General features: G+C 41.2%; 1 protein-coding gene across 6 annotated transcripts; it reads right to left on the bottom strand.

Moving 5' to 3' along the window:
• Positions 1 to 587: 587 nt before the first annotated feature.
• On the bottom strand, positions 588 to 16,739 carry NPHS2 (NPHS2 stomatin family member, podocin). Of its 6 annotated transcripts, none has more exons than XM_081025883.1 (9): positions 16,179 to 16,503; positions 13,642 to 13,745; positions 11,331 to 11,403; positions 9,184 to 9,266; positions 6,376 to 6,579; positions 4,197 to 4,252; positions 2,626 to 2,704; positions 2,076 to 2,223; positions 649 to 1,627 (listed from the first exon to the last, which is right to left on the bottom strand). In XM_081025883.1, exons 1-8 carry the CDS (start codon positions 16,450 to 16,452, stop codon positions 2,116 to 2,118), a joined length of 981 nt encoding a protein of 326 aa, XP_080882009.1. In that variant the 5' UTR covers positions 16,453 to 16,503; the 3' UTR covers positions 649 to 1,627; positions 2,076 to 2,115. The 6 variants fall into 6 exon arrangements, with proteins under 6 accessions (XP_080882005.1, XP_080882004.1, XP_080882006.1 ...); XM_081025882.1 differs by having other exon boundaries at positions 649 to 1,468; XM_081025879.1 differs by lacking the exon at positions 2,076 to 2,223 and having other exon boundaries at positions 588 to 1,468; positions 16,179 to 16,739.
• Between the last annotated feature and the right edge of the window lie 2,263 nt (positions 16,740 to 19,002).

The following is a 19,002-nucleotide window of genomic DNA, read 5'->3' as shown; positions in this document are numbered from 1 at the left end:
CATCGGTGCATTGTTAGGAGCTCAGATTACATTTTCTCTCTGAAATAATGTTCAGCAGGGTTATTTTCAAATAATATGAAGAGTAAAGAGGTGGTTTGAAGGATAGAGAAATCACCAAATAGCACTAGGGGAGTTACCATCATTTTTCTTTCGTTTCAGCAACATGGAAATTCCTATTATAAGTAGAATTTTACTAACATGATGGTATGAGTCATATTTTTGTAATGTTAATAATGTTTATAATGTTACTAATTTTTTTTAAAGTTTATAGAGGATTCACTGTATGTCTCAGTCTGGTTTCTTATTTACTTGGCTAATTTTTTATGTATATTTTTATATATATTTATATATTTTTATATATTTTGTATATATTTCTGATTGTATAAGGCAACTTAATGGAAAATAAGACAAAGTATAGAAATGTATTCATATCAAGGAATATCTGTACAACAGAATACTTTAGGGCATGTATAGGTCACATAATGCTATTACTATTTGAAAAATAAGCAAGCTGATCAATTCTATACTGAAAACACATCAGCTAGATATTTATAGTGATGCTTCCTCAAATGTTAAGCAACGTGTATTAGATAAATGTTTTTGTCCTTTTATTTCTGTATTTTAAAAAGGAGTCTCCATAAAAAGAGGGTCCTTTAAAATTCTTTAATTACGTGTAAATTTTATATCCAGCCCAAGTACATCCTTTTACTTTCATGCACACAGGAACATTTGAGTGTCACTTGTGGTACAAATATCAGGATTAGGAGTGAGGAATGTGGAATATGGGGTGAAGTGTGCAAGGTTGAATGTGGTGGGCGTGGGGAATAACTAAGAGGTGCCTTTGAGGAGTGATGAGCACGATGAAGAGGCATGTAGCCGCCAAGGGGCCAGAGGACAGATGGCTAGAAGGATATTTGAACTACATCTTCAGAAGTAGAATGTTGGCTAAAGCTCTTTTCCGTAATTACTCTGATTAGATGATCTACTGCAACTTGTTACATGGCTTTTCTGTCATGGTATAATTTCACTGTTTTCTCGTGTCGATTGCTGCATTGTGTCTTCATACATTCCAAGGGCATTCTGTATGGCAACCAAAGTAAGGGAAGGAGTAAGAGCAGAGTGCCTGGCTCAGGGATGTGGCTGTTATATGGCGGGGCCCCTTTACAGTTACAGTTACCCTTGGCTCCTCCTATAACATGGGAGAGTCTTTCTTTTTAGGATTCAGTGGCTCAACAGGTTTGGCAGGATTTGGGAAAGGGATGCTTCCTTGAGTTCTATTGCTTGGGGAAGACAGGCAGTTTAGCAGGTCAAATGGCAAAGGTAAAACCACCATGGAAGCTTTCTCAGTGGACAAGGATTGAAGAGTGTGGAGATATCGAAGCTGAACTGCAGCTGGAGTGCCCGATAGAATCTCAGCTGCCATCCTCAGGGACTCGGAGGCGGCCTTCTCCCCTTCTGCCGTGATCATCTAGCGAACAGATGAGAAGAGAAGCAACGTGATTTTTTCTTCATTGTCCCGTGAAGGTTTGAATCACTATTCACTGTGACTCAACAAGCACTGAGCGTCTCCTATGTGGAGGTGCTGCTAAGCACAGAACAGGCTGTCTTCATTTTCAAGGCTCTCGCTCTAGGGGAGAGATTATACTATTAGTTGTAATGCAGACTTTATTAAGGTCCCTGGCAAGTACACTGAAATGTTAGGGGCGTTATTAATTAGGTCTAGTGGGCCTTGAAAGATTAGTAGGGCTTTGCCATTTAGAGAAAAGGTTGGCCCGCGTTCCAGACAAAGGCATGGAATCCTGAAAGGATGACTCTTAACTCAGGCAAAATGAATGGGTAAACGTTTCAGAAGAAAAAGCACCAATCTCACCACCTAAATGCCACTGTAAAGTGGCCAAAAAGGATGAGACGCAACTCTACCCAGAGGACCACCTTCCTCCCTTTCCTCCCCCACCTCCCCTCCCTTAGTGACCCTTTATGTGGTTCAGGGTTTTTCTTCATGTACTTTCTGTTATTTAAAAGAAATCTGCCTCCCCTTCAGTCCTCATTTTCCTCTTCCCAACCCCCACCCACACCTCAATCCTCAGGAACTGCCTGCAGCCACAGGTTTTCTTCTCAGTGGCATGCCTGAGCTGAGACTCTGGGTGGCACAGCCTTCTCTTGACTCTGGGGGTGAGGGAACTGGGCCCTGATCATGGTTGTAGCTGCAGAGCTTGCGCAGAGCTAGGAAGACAGGTCTGGGTGTCATTAACCGAGAGGTGACAGGTGACTGATATTACCCAGGAAAGATGCCAGTGCAAGAGAAGAGAGATGAAGTGTGGGGAGATGCCTTTAGGGAGAGAGAGTGAGGGCAAGACTCAAGATGGAGGAGATGGTCACTGTTACCAGTAGCCCCAGAGAGCGGGTGTAATAGGGAAAGAGGTGTTGGCATCAGGAGGCTACTAACACACTTCAAGAGAGTGATGTTAACAGAGGTGGTTGGCAAGGGTAGGGGTGGCACAAGCCAGGTTCTCCCAGCGCCTGGACGAATGGTTCTGAGAGAGTGAGAAAGTATGAGCAGGCCTTTTGGATTCTCCGATGCTCCTCAAAGCACGATGGGAGGACGCCTGCTCAGGGCTGGCTCACCCGCACTCTGGCCTGTCTCTGTGCTTCAGCTTCCACAGCCAGGGAGTGCTGAAGCCCGGCCGGCAGCCTCACATCCTTACTGAAAAAGAAAGAACATGGCCAGGCTGGTGGGCGGCAGTGATTCTAGCAGTCAGGGGCTTTCATGCGGACTTACCAGCTTCCCTACTGCGGTTTCACGATGCATAGCAAATTCTGCTTAACAGAGTGTGCCATCCCTAGTGGGCAGGGAGAGAGTCTCAAGGGCCAGTGCCTCTAATGCACGTGATTTTCATCGCTGATGCTGCAGCAGAGCTATGGTTTTCTCTTGCCAAGTAAAACAAATTTTGTGTCCATGGATTATGATGATTTTTTTCTCACTTAAACTTAATCGAAATCACAGCAATTAAATTTGAATAATGAAAAAAACCTTAAAGAACCACACTATTAATAATAAAAATAAGGGAAGTCACCTAAGTTTATACAAGAGAGTTGATTTTGAAAAGGGTAGAATTGACCAAATAAGATACTTAATACTTAATGTATTGCATAAAAGAGACAAAATTGTACTTTTACCCTGAATATAAGTATGAAAAATACATAGATAGAAAACAAGCTGGAGGTTCCTCAGAAAGTTAAATCTAGAGTGACCATATAACCCAGTAATTTCACTGGGTATATACCCAAGGGAATTGCAAATATATTCATGCAAAAATTTGTACGTGAATGTTCATTGCAGCGTCATTCATAATAGCCCCAAAGCGGAAACAGCCTAATGTCCATCCATTGATGAGTAGATAAACAAAACAGTATAGCTATACAATGGAATAATAGTCGACCATAAAAAGGAATGAAGTACTGGGGTGGTTGGTTAGCTCAGTTGGTTAGAGCATGGTGTTAAATAACACTAAGGTTGTCAGTTCAATCCCCTCGTGGGCCACTGTGAGCTGTGCCCTCCTGAAAAAAAAAATGTATACAAAAAAGAAAAAAGGAATGAAGTACTGACATGCTACAGTGCGGCTGAACCTTGAAAATATAATGTGAAAGAAGCCAGACACAAAGGCCACATATTGTATGATTGCACTTATATAAAATGTCCAGAATGGGCAAATCCAGAAGTTCAGAGAATAGATTATTGGTTGTCAGAGGCTCAGGGTTCAGGAGGAAAATGAAGTGTTGTTGCTTAATGGGTTTGGGTTTTCTTTTCTTTTAAGGGTGATGAAAATGTTCTAGAATTAGATGGTAGTGATGGTTGCACCACTGTGTGAATATACTAAAACCCACTGAATTGGGTTTTACCCATTTTAAGTTAAACCCATTTTAACTTTAAAATGGTGAATTTTATGTTATGTGAATTTTATCTCAAAACATTTTTTAATCCGTAGAACATGTGAAAATAATTTGCCCAAATGTTGCAGTGGTTGTGTTAATGCTATGAGATAATAGGTATGTTTTTCTCTTTTTTTAGATTTATGTTAATATGGCTTTACTCATACTCATGCAATAAAAATAACTTCTCAGATAAAAAAAATCATAAATGAAACCAAAATATTTCCATTTATCATATTATTCTTCCCAGTTAATTTCCTACCCACATTTCTGTTCTCTCCACTTTGATTCCCCAAATACAGGTCACTGAATCCAAGGCGACCTATGGAGGAAGAATTGAGATGTCAGAGGCAACCTCTAGTGGTTCTTATCAGTGTCCTTATAAGAGGAAAGCCGAGGGAGACCTGACTACAGATGAGAAGGTAATGGGATGATGGAAGCAGAGATTGGAGGAAGGGGCCACGAGCTAAGGGAATGCATGAGGCTGCTAGAAGCTTAAAAAAAAAAGGCAAGGAAATGGATTCTCCTTCTAGGACCTCTGGAGGGAACCAGACTGCTGACACCTTTGGCCCAGTGAAATGGAAAATTTTGGACTTCTGGCCTTCAAAACTGTAAGAGATTAAATTGGTGTTGTTTTTAGGCCACCAAGTTTGTGGTAATTTGTTATAGAAGCAATAGGAAATAATACAGATGGCATATTTGGTAAATCTGTTTTAAAATGCATTTAGTAGAGAACCAGAGTGTCTAGTCTGTCTCCCAAATGGCTTTCATGTACAGGTACTTTCACGTACTTTCTGTTGGTGACACCCATTTCTACGTCCCAGTCTGGGAGGTGGAAGAAAATTAACTGTGGGGTCTGGAAAAAAAAGAGGCAAGGCATTGAGCTTCACCTGTGGGCCCATATTTTTTTCCTTTTTAATATTTCTGATGATTTCTTAGTGGCTAGATAAATATGCGTAGTTCCTGGAGAACCCTGAGAAGACTAGCTAGTTTGGGGGCTGGTAAGAGGAAGGAATGTTGAAAAAGATGTCACAGAGGAGGTGGCATCTTAAAGAAAAACTAGGATTTTGCCTGTGGGGAAGAGGGAAGTAGTCCATGCAAGGAAACAGCCTGAGATGAGTCATGGAAGCTGGAAGAACGCTAAGTAGGCTGCAGTGTTAGATACACTGGGGGAAGGACAGCGAGAGATGAGGCTGCAACAGCTGGGTCATTTCTTCACTCTCGCAAAAAACATTATCTGGCCGCTATGTGACAAACCCTGTAACAGGCACTGAGGACAAAGAGATGAACAAAATATGACCCCTGCCATTATAGAGTTCATAATCTGGGAGGACAAATGTATAAATTCATAAATTATAATCCAACGTAACAAGGCAAACTTGAATGTCGAGAGTCTGGACCTTATCTTTTGTCCTTTAGAGGGGAGGCATGAACAGGTAGAAAGGCTGAAGGGGGGACAGAGGGGAAACACACTTGGGTGGTTCTTAAATTCCAGAGCGGCAATTGTCCCGTGTCCCTCTTATAACTTTTTCTCTTTTTAGCTTCTCTTATTTCCTGAATTCTTCCCTTTTCTACCAGGATGCTCATCCCTGTTTTATCAGCAACAAGTCAGACAACTCACAGACATTTGGCTGCTTCATTTTCTCACATTAGTGTCTGCTCAGGCCCCATCAAGCACAGTCGCTATCGGTGCCTTTGATCCTTAGCTCCTCCTGTTGGAGGTCCCCCAATAAGCTAGTCATGATTCACGACCTTCTAACTCAGTTCTGGGCATGGGTGACCCCTAGCCCCAGTGGCAGCCTCTGTCACTGGTGGTAACTGCCAGTGGACTGGCCAGCTGTGTGCAATCCTGCTTTGTTCTTGCCTCTCTTCCTAATACCTTTGCCAACTTGTCTTGGTAAGAATGCAAGACTCCTATGCTGGCCGTGGGCGAGATTGCTGAGCTTGCCGCCTGTGGGTTAGATGAGGCTGGTCGTGAGGCCGTTCTGGCAATTCTCTCCCTTCCCTGATTCCAAATCAATCAAATCTAGATGTGACATCATTTTATCTGAAAGCTTTACTTGAACTTATCATTATTTAAGTTCGTTTCCCCAGCTAGACTGTACGCTCCCAGGAACCATTCCTTATCATCTTGGCATGCCACCCAACCCTCCTGTCCAGTCCCCCCGTGCCCACTAGCTCCCACCACCACTTTGTGCTATGGGGACACTTGACAATGAGTCTGAAGCTGCTGGAGTGGGGTGGAGAGCAAAAACTATGCCAATACCTGACTAACCTGCATCAGACTGGTGATTATGATTGGCTCAGGGCCAATTGGCAACTCTTTACTTAGCTCCCAGCTCCTTAAGGGGTGGCACCTTCAACAGCCAATGTCTGGCACATGGAAGATGCAATAAATGGCCAGTGAAGAAATGAATCAAAGATAAAGAGATCTCTCGACAGTACCTTTACTTCTTGGGCAATACTCTTCCTCTCTAGAAGAATTTCAGTGAGGGAGCGGTGTGCTAGCAGACGCTTCATGGTGGTTTGTACGAGGAACTGTACAGCTTTGGACACGTGGGCAAGATTGCTCAGGAGAAGAGAGGCGTTCTCCATTCGGTAGTAGCAGATGGCATCCACCTCCATTACGAAGAGGTCTTTGGTCACAACCTGGGCGGAAAGAAAGTCTGGGTGACAGGCCTGATTCTCGGGCTCCTTTCTCATGCCGGGACAGAAGAGCTCAATGTGTTCAAGGGGAATTTTATTGGAGTAAGAGTATAGCAAGAAAAGAAAAAAGAGCAGTTGGCCTACCCTTTATTCAAAATAGGCATGTTTTTGAAGATTATGGAGTTTTTATTAAATATACTAAAGAACACACAATTTAAAGGAATCTTGTTGTAAATCCTTTTGTAAGAAAAATGAGGAATAATTTTCTTATATGAAAAAACTCAGTTCATTGTTTATCAGGTCTTTTTTAAACTGATGCTCTCCCTCCCACCCCCCCGCCAAAAAAAAAAGTGCTAAAAGAGAAGTTCGGTTTGGGAAACAAGCACTCGAGTGTATTGATCTCTAGGGAGCAGATTGGTAATGCACAGCGAAAGCCCGAAAAGATGGGTGTTCTCAACTTTTCCATTTTTAGACACTTATCACAAGGACACATTTTAAGGATTTAACTGCAAGGATATGATTCACAGTATTGCTTGTTGTAATAAGAAATTGGAAATAATATCAACAATAAGGAATTGTAAATTGTGGTACATCCACACAATGGATGCTATATGTCCATGAAAAACAAAGGGGTAGAAACAGCTAATATATGAAAAGATGATCACAAAAATTATTAGATGAAAAAAAGCATGCTACAAAATAGAACGTGAGGTTTGATATATATTCCTGTCTGTAAATATAACCACATACATAGAAAAGTCTGAAAGGATGCACTTCAAAATATCGACACCTATCTACCGGTAATAGGATTAGGGGTAAGTTTAATTTCTCCCTTTTTAATATTTTATTATCTAAAATAAGCCTTTTAAAATACATATAATTTCTAGTTGCATTTCTATTTACCAAAAGAAAAATTGAGAAAGAACTTCAAACTGAAAGTGGGGGACAATTTAGGAAACGCTTATAAATCTAAATTACTAACAGAAAAATCTAGGTGTTATTTCTTTCAATTTTTTATTGTGGTAAAATACAAATATCACCAAACCTACTATCTTAACCATTTTTAAGTGTATAGTTCAGTAGTGTTAAGTACATTCACATTGTTTTTATCTTCAAAAGTGAAACCAATTAAACAACAACTCCCCATTCCTCCCCTCAACTCCTGTAACCGCCATTCTTTCTGTCTCTATGAATATGACTACTCTATGTACTTCATATAAGTGGATCCATACATTATTTGTCTTTTTATGACTGGCTTATTTCACTTAGCTTAATGTTCTCAAGGTATGGAAGCTAGAGCATATGTTTGAATTTCCTTTTTTTCAAGGCTGAATTATATATACCATATTTTGTTTATCTATTCAGTCATTGATGGACACTTGGGTTGCTTTCACCTTTTGGCTGTTGTGAATAATGTTGTTATAAACATAGGTATACAAATATCCCTTCAAAATTTTGCTTTCATTTCCTTGGGGCCTATAGCCAAAAATGGAATTTCTGGATCAAATGGTAATTCTATTTTTACTTTTTTTGAGGAATCGTTATAATGTTTTCTACAGCAGCTGCACCATTTTACATTCCCATTAATGATATACAAGGGTTCCAATTTCTCTACATCCTTATCAGCACTTGTTATTTTCCTTTTTGATAGCTATCGTAATAGGTGTGAGATGGTATCTTATTGTGGTTTTGATTTACATTTCTCTAAAGATTAGTGATGTTGAATATCTGTTCATGTGTTTGTTGCCCATTTGTATATCTGTTTTGGAGAAATATTATTCAAGTCTGTATGAGTCAGGTCTCTCCAGAGAAATAGAATCTTTAGTGTGTGTGTGTGTGTGTGTGTGTGTGTGTGTGTGTGTGGAGAGAGAGAGAGACAGAGAGAGAGATACAGAGAGACAGAGAGACAGAGAGAGACAGAGAGAGAGACAGACAGAGAGAGAGAGATTGAGATTTTAAGGAATTGGTTTATACAGTTATAAAGGCTGACAAGTCCAAAATCTTAGGGTTGGTAAACAAGCTGAAGACCTAAGGAAGAGATGATGTTGCAGCTAGTCTGAGAGCAGTCTCTTGGCAGAATTCCCTCCTTTTCAAGGGCGAGGTTATTCTTTTTCTTAAGACCTTCAATTAATTAGATGAGGCCAAACCTCATTATGGAGGATAATCTGCTATACTCAAAGTCTACTAATTTAAATATTAATCTTATCGAAAAAATACTTTCACAGCAACATCTGGATGCTTTTGATCAAATGTCTGGGTACCATAACTTAGCCAAGTTGATACATAAAATTAACCATCACAAACTCCTTTTCCCATTTTCAATTGGTTTTTTGCTTTCTTGTTGTTGAGCTGTAAGATTTCTTTATATATTCTGGATATTAACCCTTTATCAGACATATGATTTGCAAATATTTTCTTCCATTTCATGGTTGCCTGTTCATTCTGTTGTGTCCTTCGACACACAGGAGTTTTTTATTTTGAAGTAGTCCATATTTCTATTTCCCTTTTTCTACTTTTGATCTTTAATAGTCATTTTGCCCAGGACGAGAATTTGTAGCTCAGCCATGTAAAATGTACAGAGAAAGCAAAATCCATCATTTGGCTTACCTCATGAAAGGGTATCTCCAAGGTTTGGAGACGAAGGTCTACCTTGTGGTAGGTATCCAGGCAGGGCAAAAAGAAGAAAAGGCCTAGAAGAGGGGAAGGGGGAAGTGACAGTTGAATGGCTAGCATGGAGACTATTTGGGGATCACCTTTTTGGGGTCAGGTTGCACATTGCATTGCTTTTCTTAGCCTCCAACTACACACAGGCCATTGGGTAATCCTACCATCACCCCTATAATGTGTTTGTTGTTGCTAAGGTTACCATATAATTTGTTATTCAATCTGGAACACTTTTGAGGATGAAAGAATAGCACTGTTATAACTTACTCCAGGACAACAGGCATAAGCAGAGATTATTCCCAGCAAAATGTGCTGTGTTTCCCCGAAAATAAGACCTAGCTGAACCATCAGCTCTAATGCATCTTTTGAAGCAAAAATTAATATAACACCCCGTCTTATTTTACTATAAATGGTCATGGTGCTGACCTCTGCATCTTGGGTTACACGTCTGTCTCCTTGATGAGATCTGAACTACTTAACAAGAGTGAACTATTGCTAGCTTTAGCACATTAGTGCCTTTTAGGTGCTCTGTAAAGTTTTTTTTTGAATCCATGCATGTGCCAAGGTGACAAACTTTAGAGCCAGCAACCTCCATGTGTTATTTTTAAAAAGGTGAGCCCCAGAGGTACTCAGAATAGCAATATCATATACCTTCTTCTGGTTGGTTAGTTGTTCCTTACCCACCCAATGTAATGTACAGAGTGAATGTGCAATAAATATTTTACATTGAGATCTTTCTGAGATCACATTGGACACTGTGGGCTCCTACAAGAGCCAAAGCTTTGTTGGACACAGGAGCACCTCACAGAGCCCAGGATCTCTCTGAGGAGCAGCCCAGCTTCTAGTCCTTTCTAGCCAAAAACTAGAACCAGAACAAGACAGTCCCGGTCCTGGAACTATAGGGTCTGTTGGTTAAAATCTTCAAATTCTGATTTGTAGCTTCTAGTCTGGTCTCTGTTCTCTACCCGCATCTGTAGACCTGGCTTGGAACTTGGGCCCTTTCCAGTATATGCACAGTGGGTCTTTGTTCCTTCTCAGGCCATCCTGGCTAGCTTAGATCTCCAAACCCCAACTGCTCAACTTTTCTAACTAACCGTACTTCTCTCTGTGCCCATTGTCAGCTTGGACCTCTGGACATCAACTCCACTAGATTTGAAGGTCCTGGATATTGGAAAACATATCTCATTCATCCATCTTCATTTCCCTGGTAATTACATACAGTATCTGAAACACAGGAGGTGCTCAATCTGTATTTCTTAAATTCCACCAACTAAAGAGCAATTTGTTACTTTAATGCTGAACTTTGCCTGTCTCCCATAGGTTGGTCTGACCCCCTAAACTCTGACCAAGCTCAGCTTGTCTATGAGAATTCACAGGACTCTGGCCATACACATCCTACTACCGTGTTTCCCCAAAAATAAGACCTAGCCGGACCATCAGCTCTAATGCATCTTTTGGAGCAAAAATTAATGTAAGACCTGGTATTATATTACATTATATTATATCATATTATGTTATACCCATTCTTATATTTATATTATATATTATATTATATATATAATATATTATATATATAATATATATATTATATATATTATATTATATTTATATAATATATTATATTATGTTATATTATACCTGGTATTATATTATATTATATTATATTATATTATATTATATTATATTATAATGTTATAAAACTGGGTCTTATATTACAGTAAAATAAGACCGGGTCTTATATTAATTTTTGCTCAAAAAGACGCATTAGAGCTGATGGTTCAGCTAAGTCTTATTTTCAGGGAAACACGGTAAAACCAGTGTCTGGCTATGGGTCGTAAGCCTACTTTTGCTATTCCAGCCAGCCTGGCCCTGGAATTTGGCTTTCTGCACCCATCCTCTCTCTTGATCACTGTAACCTGGTAGTAATGCTTTCTGAAGAATTTCTTAATAAGCTGTGTTATAAGTAACAGATTGGAAAATGAAGATATCATGAATCAAGTTACTTCATGTAATCTGAGATCCATATTAAAAATATGCGTAAATTAAAGAAATTGGCAAGTCTACAGGGGGTTAAAAGAAGTGATTCTTACCAGGGCCTTTGGCTCTTCCAGGGAGCAGATGTCCCAATCGGAATATAATTACTCTCTCATATTCCTGTACAACCTAAAAGGAAATTTAATGCTTTTGAATCACTCCAAGAAAGAAAAAGAAAGTTTTCCAAAGGCCTTTGCATGAGAGTGATCCTAGGTATCTGAAATCTTTTGTTTTGAGAACGAGGAAAAAACTTAATACTTAGGTTTTCAAATTCTACATTTAGTAAGTGTAGAATTTCAGAAAGCAATGAAAAAGTATATTGGCCATGTTAATTTTTAAGCCCATAGGCAGAATTTTGATTAAAAAGTCATGTTCAGTCTTATATTTTTCTGTGACTTCTGCATCATTAGCTTTTATATGTATTAATTTTTAGCAATTTAACAGAAAGAGGGAGTATATTTTAATACCACTTATATTTTGTTACAAACTGCAAGTAATATCTCAAAATAATATCCTAATTTCCTACCTTAGGACCCTGGAAATAGAAAAGCAAACTAAACCTAAAGCAAGCAGAAAGAAGATAATAAAGATTAGAATGGAAATAAATACAACAGAAAATAGAAAACTAATAGAGAAAAATCAATGGAACCAAAAGTTGGTTCTTTGAAAAGAGCAACAAAATTGACAAATACTTAGCTAGACCGACCAAGAAAAAAGAAAGAAGACTCAAATTGCCAAAACCAGAAATCAAAGAGGAATGATTACAGGGACATCACTATTGTCTTTAGGGAAATAAAAAAATCTTATAAGAGAAAATACCATGAACTATAACACCAACAAATTAGATATCTTGGATGAAATGGACAAAATCCTATAGAGACACGAACTACCAAAACTGACTCAAGAAGAAAAAGAAAAACTGAAAAGACCTAGAAGTAAAAGATTGAACTAGTAGTTTAAAATTTTCACACTAAGAAAACTCCAGGACCAGATGGCTTCACTGGTGAATTCTACCAAACATTTAAAGAAAAAGTAAAACCAGTTACTCACAAATTCTCCCCCCAAAAATAGAAGAAGAGGGAAATCTTTCCAACTCATTCTCTGCAGCCAGTGTTACCCTGATACCAAAACAAGCGAGAGACATCACAAGAAATCTACAGACCAATCTCTTATGAATACAGAGGCAAAAATCCTCAACAAATTACCAGCAACCTGAATCCAGTCACGGTAAAAAAAATTATACACCAAATGGGACTTATACTAGGAACACTGTTGGTTTAATATCCAAAATTCAGTGAATGTAAGACAACCTATCGATAGAATAAAGGGCAAATACCACGTGATCATCTCAATAGATTCAGAAAAGGCATTTGACAAAATCCAACACCCTTTCATGAAGGAAGAGGAGGAGGGGGACGACGGGGAGGAGGAAAATGAAGTATAGGAGGTGGAGGGGAAAGAGGAGGAGGCGAGGAGAGGAAGAGCTTGCGTAAGGGGTACAATCAGCAAGGCCCCAGCAGTTTCTGTAGTGTTCCAGCCAAAGGCATACTCTTGCCTGGCAGCTCCAGCCAGTGACTGAAAATGGCAGGGGTACCAGGGCCTGGCTATTTCTGCCCATCGTGAGACTTCTCTATGAAGCAAGCTTTGTTCTGGAGTGCTCTTTTAGGTCAGCCAAGACTTTCGTAGTCTGAGGCTGTTTCTGTCCAATCCTTCCTTCCTCTTCTTACAGCACAGCTGTCAGACCTGCGTCATTGTCTGAAGGCTTTCCCTACCTGCTGCTGTTCTCTCTCCCCTTAGTCTTTCACAGACATCACCTCCCGACAAATCCCTTGCACTTCTAATTCTGTCTTGGCATGTGCTTCCCAAATTGGCAGAGGTCTTCGTTTACTTCAGGGACAGGCAAGTGTAGCCACCTGTGAGCCAAAGATAACTGTAATTCATGGTCTGTTGAAGCTGCCTGAGAAGTTTCCTGCAAGTTTCAGAAGTGGACATCATGATCTCTTGTGGTCCTGTCTTTGTGTCACAGAGTGTGGATGACCTAGATGTAGCCCCTGTCCTGAAGGGGCTTTCAGTCTAATGGGAGAGCTCGGATGTCAGCCAATATTACACACGTGCTCAGTGCTAGCATACATGTGAAAGCACAGCGACGAGAGCACAAGGTAGGGAATGACAGTCTGGGGGAGTCAGGGGAGGCTTCACAGTTAGCTCTGAACAAGGTTAAAGGAGGAAGGGCTGTCCTGGTCGGTGAGTGGGGAGGGCATTCCATGCAGAGCAGACATCACGTACCAGAACACAGAGAAAGAGCGGACATGTTGTGGTCGATGAGCAGCCCCGGAAAGGACTTACTGGGTCCTCATGGAATCTCACCTTTATGCAGAACCAGACAGAAAAAGGGAAGGTCACGATGATGAAGAGCAGGCATGTGAGGACAAGAAGCCACTCACAGGCTCCTAAACCAGAAGACTTGATACCTTAAAAAAGAAAAAAGCAGAAGAATAATTAGGCTGGAACTTTACCATATTCGCTGACCAGTGCTTGTTGGTCCAGACCTTCATATTCGGGTGAGAGCCGTTTGTAGACTTTGATGGAAATATTAGAGTGAACTGGATATCAGAGCAGTCAGTTCACAGGGCTGCGGTACTGTCTATGGGAAGGGCTTGTAGACCTATGGAAGCTGGAGCAGGCTCCTTGCAAAGGCAGTTTGCATATTACGTCCCAGACATTTGACCAGGCAATGTTTTCTCCAGGGAAATTCACATCCCATGGAATTTATTTCTCCTGTAACCTACTTTGGGAAATGCTGCTCCATCAACATCATTAGTTTTTACAATGTTCTTCCTTAAGGGCAATCACAGTGTTATTGTTATGTTTAATTATTTTATAAATATATTTCACTTGGCAGTGGTAACCATGGCAAGTAAAAACAAATAAATGCACATACAGGCAGAATTACATTTTAAAAGTGAAGAAAGGTCTCAAAATGCCTTCATCCGGTAGTTAGGAGTGTGAACAGAAAACTAACATCTATACCCAAAACCTAACTTGGAGCTTTGCTCACAAAATATTCTTCTCTTGGAATGAGTTCCTTGAATATCTGACTTGTTTGATTTAAGTGAATAGTGAACCATTAAATGTTAAAGCAAGAAGAGCCTTTAGACAGGACAAGAGTCCAAGAATCCCAGTATTTTGGTCAAGTGAAGCTCCTTTTTGTTTCTCCCAAGTCTTAAGGCGGGGGAGGGTGGTGCTAAGTGAGGAAGAGGAGGGATGTTTCTGCCTCTTGCTCACCTTCCCCGGGAGCCACAGAAAACCCCCAGACAAGGGCCCAGCAAGGACGTCTCTTCCTCAGTGGGACTTCTCATCCATTGTTTGGGGTCCTAGGCTCTAGTCACTTGATACTTGGAGAAACTGAGGGAAGCCCACAGAGGGGAAGCTGCTTGCTCAACGCCGCAGCTGGTTGGTGGCAGTGCTGGGACCATGACCAGAAATCGGGAGCAGCACCATGCAAAGATGAGTGTTTCAGTCAGACTGTCTTGCTCTGGAATCCTGGCTTCTCCACTTTCTTAGCTGCAGGTCTTGGGGGAATTACTTAATTTCTCAGCATTTTTCCTTATCTGTGATATGAGAATGATAAAACTCAGCAAAACATCTAGTGTGTGCTTGACACATTGTAGAGACTCCATAAATAGGAGCTCCCTTCATTGCCTCCCCATCAATGTGGTCTGAAGCACACTCTTACAAGACCTCTAATCTCAGCATTACTATAGCATTGAACCTACCAACGGTTTAATGACTGGAAGTTTCTGACTGATGAAAGGACATCAGTGGGCCAAAAAAAGAAACAGTATTAACATGGTCCATACAAACTATACCCTGACTGCACAGATCTTGCTCAAATCATAGCTTTCAGTGCTCCAGCATATACTGCATTGCTGGTAACCAGGAAATGTTAAAAATTCATAGCCAGCTGAAACTAATATAATGCAACTATTCCTTGTTTACTTTCCTTTATACCGCCATCCTACACTTAAGGTGTAATGAGTTTTTTCTTCCATTCCTTATAGGAAGGATTGGAAGCAGATAAATTTGTTCCTAAGGGGTGCTTCAACTGCAGAAGCCAAAGAGACACCTTTCCCTGTGATTCCCTCCTCTGGCCTAACTTTCCTTTCTTTGGTTTTGCCAGGATCCTGTTCTATTATAGTTGAGTATGTTCTTTGCTCCAGGCTCTGTGCTCAGTGTTTTGGATGCCTTATCTCCTTTTATCCTCTGAGCTAGGTACTGGTGTTACCTCCGGCACATAGAGGGTTAAAGCCCTGCCTGAGACCACAAGGCCAGCAAGTAGCTGAGCTGAGATTTAAACTCTGGTCTCTCTCTTCTCTACTTGGCTCTGCTGCTTCTACTTTGAGAGAGAGAGGGGAAAAAACAAACAAACAAACAAACAAAAAAAAACGAAAACAGAAAAGAAACAAAGATTAACCCAAAGAAAGTTTAAAACGCTCTCTGGTAAGACTGGGGTGGGGTGAGGAGAGAAGAGAAAGCGTCATAGTTGCCCAGAGCCCCCAGCTCATGCATGCCTTTATTAAATTAGGTGCCACAGACTCTTCCATGGCTTCAAAAACCGGCTGCATAGTTCCTCTGCCATGAGGCCTGGTCCCCATACTGGACCACACTACCTCCCACCTCCCCCCCACAGCTGGCTCCTGAGATCAACGGTGTTTAGTTGACACTGTTTTGTGTTTCTTCTGATGCAGTTTGGTAGCCACCACGGCGGGGTTGGGCCAGCAGGAAGCTCTGGCCCTGGTGGCTCTCAGCGCTGTGACTCATTCCACTTTCATCTGACATCCTTGGGTACCACTTGGAAAGCTTTCGCCGCCTCCCGAATTCCAAACCTGCCGGCTGGGCTGTACCTTCCTCGGGCCGCTCGGTCTCCAGCAGCGCCACCACCTCGGTGCCCTCCTCGCCGGAGCCCCGGACCTCATCCACGTCCACTACGGTGGCGGCGGGCGCTCGGGTCTCCCTGGGGCTGCCTGCCCGCCCGAGGTCCGGCTGCTCGCGCCCCGCAGTCCGCCGCCCGCGTCCTCCCGCGGCTCTCTCGGCCTTCGCCCGCTTGTTCTCCTTGTGGGGGGACCCGCCGCCTCTACCGTGGGACTCTCTGGAGGAGCTCCGAGCCCGCTTCTCCATCCTCAGAGCGGCAGAGCGCAGAAGCCTGGTCTCTGCAGAGTTGGCGGCGGGAATGTCGGGGGCGTCCGGGAAGGGACCCTAATGACCGTGGGCTGGAGCGGGGGGCGGGACCGGGGCGGGTCGCCGGGCGGTGGCTCTGCTCCTGGGGACGCGGGACAGCTGCTTCTCAGAGGAGCTGTAGACAGGGCCCCCCAACCCCAACACTCGGTGCCCCCTGTGCCAGGTCACAGCGTTTAAACTGTGTTCTATAGACATAGATCTGAGCTGTAAGGAAGATTCAGTTGTCTGAAATACCGCCACAGATGGCTCTGATGGCACTCTGCTTTATGAAGTGTAAACACAGAAGGAAACAAGGTTAGTGGTCCTCGGCCTAGTGCTAGAGAGCTTAAGGGAACAGAAGAGGTGGTCGCATTAGGGCAACTTTAAGGTGAAATTAGAAACTTCTCCCTAAGCCCACCCACCCCACCCTGGAAGTCTTCAAAAGGGTGCCTTTCTTCTCTCCCCCTAATTTATTTTATATCCTGGCTCTACTCTTTCTGCTAATGCTTTACATGGTGATGATGTTGGCTGCCTACTCCTAGGAGGATTTACATTTTAAAAGCAGGAAATTATTTTTATGAATTTATTATGTTTACTAATGCTTAAGCCTGTTTATAATGTAATGCTTCTTGAAGGATCATAGAAGGGAAGGGATCTGATTTAACTTCTGTTTTTAGGGAAGGGACACTTTTGTCTTTGATTAGGCCCTGTTCCTATCCTTTCTTGATGAAGGCAGGGGTTTTGCTTTCTTAAGGTTCGCTGCAGTCCTCCCTCCATCCAGCAGCAAACTGGGGGTGCCATCCCAGTCTATGCTGAGGAACTTGAAACAATGAATAGATTTCTGTCTTACTACCTATTAATAATTTATTTCTCACTGAATGGGAGATTGGTCTAGGTAAACCTTAAAACTCAAGATTTATGATTCTATTCAAATAGCTCAGATCACATGATGATAGAATGTTCACTTATTTTTATTTTTCAATAGTTATTGAATTCACACAGCGATAGCTTTTTTCCTCTCAAAAATCTTAGTAAAGAATGAGGACCTGAAGTAATACCAGTGGGTCTGGAAAAACCATTCCACTACATTCTTCCATATATTCCAAGTCAGGCCACTGAGAATAAAGTAATTAAAAGATTAGTAATAAAGTAATTTCAATAGAGTTGATTTTTACTCTCTAAACCTGATTATTGCATGAGTTACCTAAGGGAGGACAAATGTTTCCTCTCAAGGAAACATTGCCTGCCTAAATTAATAGTTCCTGCCTAAGGCACTATAGTAAGAAAAATTCTGAAGCTGTGTTTGGCCCCTAGAGGGAAAAGTGTCATAATTATTTGGTATTCACTCAAATTAATAGTTGCTATTAAACATAGCCAGTTTATCGTCCTACAAAGATTTTCCTGTTTAGAAGAGCATGAAACTATTTGTAGCACTTAGTTTTTCTCAGTCTTTGATTCTGTTATGAATTAATTTGATCTAGAGTCCTAAACTAAACTCTTAAACTAAAATTTCCCCTGTTTGTACTCCACGAATTGGCAGGATATCTGAAAAAAATCATATTCTCAAATATATTCTCTGTCTCCCAGTAAGATAGAGGGATTTCTTGTTGGAGAAAAACTGATGAGAAAAGGCTTTGCTTGGTGTTGAGGCCCCGGTTGGGTGCTTGTTCCCAGTTTCCTATGCGGTGGGACCACTGACAAGTTACATAATTGTTGCTTCATTTCTATATCCATATATAACAGCAGTCAATACAAATGTCTGCTTATAACACAGGTCTGTTGGGATTATGAATGACAATGACAATTATCTGAGAAAGTGCATCACATTCCATAGTAAAAAGGTCAACATAGCATCTCTGAGAGGTGTAGGAGGTGGGGAGTGCTGAGGCAGCAGTATGAATCTCTAGCTGGCTGCCTCATCTACTCGTAGGATGATGTTGCTGTTTTCTTTTAGATTCCTATTTAATTGAAAGTGTTGGTCATCCCTTTGTTGAAAATATTATATGTACACATTTTAAAAATCTTAATACTTTACTCCTTGTTTAGATTTGTTACAAGACTAACATCTGTGCAAACAGGGTTAGGGCAGAAAAATGGGAGGACCAAGTAAAGTTGTTGACTTTTGAGTTTGTTTCCAAGACAAAAGGTCATGAAAGATTTCAAGGCTTTCTAAATTATTACACTTATTTAGTGTTTGAGAATTTTATATCCATATGGATAAATGAAGGAGTGAATATTGATTTATGTGAATTATTTACTGGAAAAGCTGGAATTCATTGTCACTAGATCAAATTGCAAGTCTTATCATTTTAGAGCTGGAAGAAACTACAGGAACTTAAATTTGACTTTTTAAATTTGACCGTTAAATTTTACTTTCTCAATTTGTAGGTGGCAGAGAGACCAACCAGGCGGGCGTACCAGTGGTCTAGGAAAATAATGCTGATGAAAGTAGATTTGAGGCTTTGGAAGTGGAGATGGCCTGGATTTAGGAAATTTCTGAGGTAGAGAATC

The sequence above is a fragment of the Rhinolophus hipposideros genome (genome assembly GCF_964194185.1).
Source record: "Rhinolophus hipposideros genome assembly, chromosome: 19".
Classification (NCBI taxonomy): domain Eukaryota; kingdom Metazoa; phylum Chordata; class Mammalia; order Chiroptera; family Rhinolophidae; genus Rhinolophus; species Rhinolophus hipposideros.
Note: the sequence above shows the minus strand (reverse complement) of the source record. Positions and strands in the feature narration are given on the sequence as shown.

What these genes read in the sequence shown, in the direction of transcription:
- NPHS2 (XM_081025878.1), bottom strand. Translation starts at nt 16,452, where the DNA reads ATGGAGAAGCGGGCTCGGAGCTCCTCCAGAGAGTCCCACGGTAGAGGC. An exon ending in TGGAAGAGCCAAAGGCCCTG is followed by an intron (nt 9,267 to 11,330) that starts GTAAGAATCACT and finishes CCCCTCTTCTAG; the next exon opens with GCCTTTTCTTCTTTTTGCCC. An exon ending in GTATTGCCCAAGAAGTAAAG is followed by an intron (nt 4,253 to 6,375) that starts GTACTGTCGAGA and finishes CTTCCTCCATAG; the next exon opens with GTCGCCTTGGATTCAGTGAC.